This window comes from Chelonia mydas, chromosome 6, assembly GCF_015237465.2.
Source record: "Chelonia mydas isolate rCheMyd1 chromosome 6, rCheMyd1.pri.v2, whole genome shotgun sequence".
In the NCBI taxonomy this organism is placed as follows: Eukaryota; Metazoa; Chordata; order Testudines; family Cheloniidae; genus Chelonia; species Chelonia mydas.
In genome coordinates, this window is record NC_051246.2 from 15,078,311 (window position 1) to 15,084,128 (window position 5,818).

At 59.1% G+C, this 5,818-nt stretch overlaps 1 protein-coding gene across 1 annotated transcript; it reads left to right on the forward strand.

Annotated features, from left to right (window-relative positions):
- The first annotated feature begins 2,387 nt into the window (after positions 1-2,387).
- Positions 2,388-5,177, forward strand: NDUFS8 (NADH:ubiquinone oxidoreductase core subunit S8). The gene is made up of 7 exons (XM_027830608.3): positions 2,388-2,549; positions 3,029-3,086; positions 3,222-3,284; positions 3,577-3,666; positions 3,928-4,100; positions 4,622-4,750; positions 4,977-5,177. The coding sequence occupies exons 2-7, from the start codon at positions 3,047-3,049 to the stop codon at positions 5,106-5,108; spliced, it is 627 nt and encodes a 208-aa protein (XP_027686409.1). The 5' UTR covers positions 2,388-2,549; positions 3,029-3,046; the 3' UTR covers positions 5,109-5,177.
- Positions 5,178-5,818: the final 641 nt, after the last annotated feature.

The following is a 5,818-nucleotide window of genomic DNA, read 5'->3' on the forward strand; positions in this document are numbered from 1 at the left end:
TACACAGCCATGTGGCCACCAGCTCCCCTCCCTGTCCCGGGCATGTCCCCTGTCCCAGGGCCGGTCCTTAGGGACCCAACTCAAGTCAGAGGAGATTTGCACTGGGGTAAACAGCTGCACTCCCTATCTCAGGTCCTTATCCAGTCACTTGTGGAAGTATAACATTGTATAAGGGGACATGCTGGATACATTGTATATGAGAAGTCATGCCAAAACATGTTACAAAGTACCTGAGGGAGCACACGTAGGGACAGTTAGCTTTTGAATGGAGAAGCAATTAAGATAGAGCCAGCACGTCTAAGAAGCAGGCATCAGAATGGAAGGTGTGAAGGGCAATTAGTTAAGTTAACTGGAAGCTGTTAAAGGAGATTGTTAAGGGTGGCAGGTAATTGAAGATACGTGACTGGTCTCAGGGATCTCGAAGGGTGGTAACTAAAAATCTTTTTCTTCTTTTGTCTGTAACTTCTCTGTAACTTGTTCTCCAAAAAACTGTAAAAATTAAGAGACACAAGCCCCACCTTGGGGGCTCACTTCTAAATGTATTAGCAGAGCAGCTTTGCTAATAAAACAGAGTGGTCTGATAAATTGTGAGTCTGAGTCAAACTTTGACACACTGCAGTATCTGGACACTTCACACTCCTTTGTGTGTTTATCCTCTCACCCCCAGTGCAGCAGGGCCAGGTTGTGACCCCACTGCAGCCCTGAATATTCACACACTTGCTCAGCCTCTCTCCTCTAATGCAAGTCTCACCCAGGCCAGCAGCTCATGTCTAGCCAGGAGGAGGCCAGGTAAGCGCTGCCTTATGGCTTTCGGCCGCAGTGTCAGAGGCGAGGCTGGCACAGAGGGAAAATTGTGCCGTCTGAACCCTGCCGTCTGACTGTGGTGTGTGGCACTAGCTGCTCACACTGTGCTGAGCATGTCCTCTAGCCACAGCACAGAGCCCACACACCCTCCACTGACTCCGGGCACCTGACTCACCTGCCATGCCCAGCGTGCAGCACGCCGATCTGGGCCACAATTAACGTGTTAGACACACTGGCCATTGCTGTCATGCCCAGGGGGCCTGCATTAGCAGCCTTGCTTCCCTGGCTTTTATTCCTCCCAGTCACACGCAGCAAAGCATCGCCTGGGGCACCTCTCCCATGAACTGCTGCACAGCTGCGATGTACGGCAGTTTGCAGGCGCCCGCAAAGAAATGATCCCAGTGCCTTGGGGGACAGCCATGGGAGCACTGATTGTTCCACAAGAGCTAGATTGTGTAAGTGCTCACTGAGCCAAGGGCTCATTGTGTTAGTGCCCCAAAAAGTCCGCAAATTCAGGCAAGGCCAGGCCTTATTCAATGGGTGCTGAGAACCTTCATCTCCCACTAAAGCCCAGGGGTTGGCATGGACACTCCCAGGAACAGCCCCTCTGGAAGTCACGCTTCAGAGGGCTGCAAATGGCTCCCAGAAAGCCAAGCACCCAAAGGGGGACGCGTGTGCAAGCTCTATTCACATTGTTAAAGCAACAGGAAGCAAACATGGCTCTAACGGACTCACTGGCCTGGACAAGGGCATGACCCCCAATACACTCATTGTCACGGTGAGTCCCACATCCAAACGGAAAGGTCCCTCTGGCTGCAGGCTGATTATACCAATCACACAGGGCAGCCCTGTTGCCACTGGGGGTCCAAGGGGTTCTCCCACCCTCAGCAACAATCCCCCCTCCTTCCCCCCAGGATGGTGTCTCCCCCTCTTTCCCTGGTCCCTCTCGCTTGCGGCACCACCTGGGCCCCTGTTGTCCAACCACCCCACAGTCTCCAGTGCAGTACAGCCCTGTGGATCCCACCCCAGTGCTGCAGGTGGGGAACCAAGGCACAGGGATGCAAGCCTTGTCTGCACAGAAAGATTAATCCGGATTAACTGCAGACGCACAATTAAACTGGATCAGCAAAAAGACAGGCCCCACAGATTCACCCTCCCGAGACGCTGCTAAACCGAAGTGAGACCGGGTAGGTCCGTCCACACAAGGCCCTACTACTCTGAATTAACACCACCCATCCCACTAGGCCCAGGCCGCCTCAAACCCCACATTGCGTCCACGCGTGCGCTAAAAGCCCCCCACTACGTCATAGGGAGGACCCTATGTCCTTCCAACAGGTCTCCACCAATCCGCGGGTCCGTTATGTGTGTAAATCCGCCCCCATACCACTCCGCCAATCCACCTGGCCGTTCTGGACGTGGCCTTGCCCCCCTCCCCTCCACTAATTCGACTGGCCGTCCAGAGGTGACCCCGCCCCACACCTTTCACAACCACCAATCAACCGAGGTCGCCACTAGTGATCCCGCCCAAAATCCCATCCCTCCGCCAATCATTTAACCGCAGAGATTCTTCGTCATATCCGCACGGCGGAATCAGAACTCGTGCCCCGCCTCCCTTCCGGCCCCGTAGCCAATGAGACACGAGCTGGACGCTGATTGGCCCCAGCGCTTGCCGGCCTAGGCTTGGCCCGCTCGCGGCAGACTCGGAGCCGAGCGGAGTAGGGGTGCCCGGTGCTGTCCCCACGGGGGTGAGTGTCGCCCCCCGGCCCCGCCCCCGGCCCATGCCCGGCAGCCTCCCCCCGGGGTCGGTCCTCCCGGCCTCGCTCGGGTCACTGGGACCTTCAGGGGCGCAGGCGGCTGCGCATGCGCACGGCAGCTGAGCGGGGCAGGACGCCTGGGTCCCTTCAGCGCGCTGCTGTCTGCCAGACCCAGATGCCGCCAGGATGGGTCCTAGGTCACTCAGCCCCGTGAGGCGCCGTCCCGGATGCCTGGGTCCCTGTCCCGGAGCAGGGGAGTGTGGGAAAGTGCCCTGCACTACGGCCCCCGGACGCCTGGGTCCCATCCCGGGAGAGGGGAGCTGCAGGACCCCTGTGGGAAAATGCCCTGTACTGCCATCCCCTAGTCCCGTCTGCAGGGTTCAGGGGCTGGTGGGCAGGGCTGGCCCGTATTGGGTAGGTGCAACGCTGAGTGTGTGAGCTGACACTGCCTTCTCCTCCCTGTGCTGCAGGATTGCCCTGGGCTCAGCATGGCGGCGCTGCGGATGATATGCCGAGCTTCCTGCACAGGTAAGGCCTGCAGCAGCAGGGGAGACCCACCAGCTCCCCCACGCTGTAGGGCTGTGGGCTGAGCCTTCTTTCCCTCTGCTGCCTCATGGCGCTGGGGCTGGAAGCATTCTCTAACCTTTCTCCTTGGTTCCCCAGGGACACCACCCTGCCTGAGTCTCACCCGGCTGCTCAGTGTTACAGCCTCGAGGAAGTCCTATAGTAAGTACTGCTTCCGGCCCTCCCCAAGGCTGCCCCTAGAGCTCTCTCACAGCATCCAGAGTCCATTCTGGAGGGCATGGATGAGCCTGGTTTTCCTGTCCCCCAGGGGACTGCACCCAGAGTCCCTTCCTCCAAGGGATGTACGATCCAAGTTAGGTCTCTTCTATCCCCCAAGCTGCCATAGAGTCTCTTTCAGGTGCTGTCGGGGCACCCTATCCAGAGGATGGGTGCCTGTCCCAGCCCCTTCATGTTGGTCTGTGTAGGGGGGTGATGATTTATGTCTCCCCTATAGAGTATGTGAATGTACAGGAGCTGAAATCGGACATGAAATCCATCACCGACCGGGCTGCTCAAACCCTCTTGTGGACAGAGCTCATCCGAGGTGAGCCCTGGGCTCTGTTGGGGTGGGCTGTGATGGCAGGACCTGGAGTGGGATGGCTGTGGTGGGACCTGATGTGAGGGTTGTCGGGATTGAGACTGGGGGGAGATGGGCTGTGAGGGTCTGATAGGCATGGATGCCTCCCTGTGCCAGTGAGACGGCAGTGGGGGGGCCCCCACATGGAGATGGTGTAGGGTCTGAGTGATGCTTCATGTCTTCGCTGTTCCTCAGCTGGATTCTAACCTCCCCTCGCTCTTCCTCTAGGCCTGGGTATGACCCTGAGTTACCTCTTCCGGGAACCTGCCACCATCAACTACCCCTTTGAGAAGGGTCCCCTGAGCCCGCGTTTCCGGGGGGAGCATGCCCTGCGCCGCTACCCGTCTGGAGAGGAGCGGTGCATCGCCTGCAAGCTCTGCGAGGCCATTTGCCCTGCCCAGGTGAGCCTCCCCTTCGCCCCAGGGATTGCCCATGTGGGGGTCGCACCTCCCAGCCCCAGTGCCCTTTCTGATGTTTGTCTCTGGCATGGTGCAGCCCAGGTAAGGCACTCTTGTGTGGTGAGGTCCCCCAGTCTCTGCTCCCCTCCCTAGGATCTCATCCCCAGGGGGCCTTGATTTGGTTCCCTCTGTGAGCCTGTTGCCCAGCTTGGATGCCCTGTGTTTGGGGCTGTGAGAGCTGCATTGACTCCAGGAGGGAGAGGTGCTGCACGGGTGCTGACACAGCTGGGTCCTGACTCTGTCCGGGCAGCAGCTCCAGCCCTTCCTCCAGTCCCATTGGCAAAAGCTCAGTGTGTGCCCCCCCCCCCCCGCCCCTTGCCCCATTCCAGAGCGGAGAGTCTCCAGCTGCCTGTGGTGCATGGTGTTGCCCTCAGCCAAGTAGGCAGCACACCTGCTTTTCCCCAGTGTGTTTGGAGCAGGGGTGCTGGGGCAGGGAATGACCGTGTTCTCCCCTCCCCCACCAGGCGATCACCATCGAGGCCGAGCCACGCGCTGATGGCAGCCGCCGAACCACCCGCTATGACATCGACATGACCAAGTGCATTTACTGCGGGTTCTGCCAGGAGGCCTGCCCTGTGGATGCCATTGTGGAGGTGAATGTGGCCGGCTGCGCGTGGGGCTAGTGTCCGGGGGAGCCAGGCATGCAGTCTCTCCCCAGACCTGCCCTCATACACCTTGGCCTCTGACGGTCTCTGTAGGGAGGGAGGTCCAGGTGGGTCTCTGCACTGGGCAAGGGAGAAGTGGAGTCTGTCCGTCCATGAGTCTCTGTCTTGGGGGCGAGGCCCTGGTGGCAACTGTCTGCTCTCCTGGTCTCTGCAGGGCCCCAACTTCGAGTTCTCCACTGAGACACACGAGGAGCTGCTGTACAACAAGGAGAAACTGCTCAACAATGGGGACAAGTGGGAGGCCGAGATCGCGGCCAATATCGAGGCTGACTACCTGTACCGGTGACAGCTGGGCCCCCCGAACTGCCCAGCCTGCTTCCTAGATCCACCCCTGAAATAAAGGGCCTACACCCACTGCCACAGCTCCTCTGCACCTGCCTTGGGGGAGAATGGGGCTTCAGGGTGTGGGGTACAGGGGGGAGTGAGTGGGTGGTTAGGGGGCACCCAACCCAGGTTCTTAGACCCTCTCCCACCTAATAACCCCTCACTCAGGGGCGCTCATTCCTGTACGTTTGCATGGTGGTGGGTGGGTGGAACTGAGGCCCTGAGCAGGGGAGGGGACTCTGCTTAAGGAACTGGGATGTGGGGAACACATGACCCCTCTCTCCTGCTGTCCCAGTGCTACGCATCACAGTGGGTCTGTAACTGGCTGTGGCTCATTCCCAGCGCCCTTGAGAACGGTGGGTAACACTGTCCACCCAGCGCTCGGGGGGAAGAGTGGCTGTTGAGGGGAGCAATAGGACATTCACTCCAGTTAGCCCAGTGTTTGGTGGGTGAGGACACCCTTCCCCACAACTCCCGGGAGAGGAGCCAATGACAGAGCAAGGGTTGGCACCCAGTCCTGCTGTTCCAGTACTGCCCCTCCCTGCCCTGCTGTGTGAGAAATAGGCTTAGGCATGCTGGGGGAACTCTGCCAAACACTGAGCCAGGCAGTGGTCTGTCCCTGCCCCCTTTTGGCCCTGGTTCTGTCTTGTGCTGCTATCATCCCTTGCCCTG

Bases quoted from the DNA above. Each gene is read 5' to 3' on its own strand.
- NDUFS8 (XM_027830608.3), top strand. From the start codon at position 3,047: ATGGCGGCGCTGCGGATGATATGCCGAGCTTCCTGCACAG. The intron at 3,087-3,221 runs GTAAGGCCTGCA...TTGGTTCCCCAG, and splicing joins ATGCCGAGCTTCCTGCACAG to GGACACCACCCTGCCTGAGT. The intron at 3,667-3,927 runs GTGAGCCCTGGG...CTCTTCCTCTAG, and splicing joins GTGGACAGAGCTCATCCGAG to GCCTGGGTATGACCCTGAGT.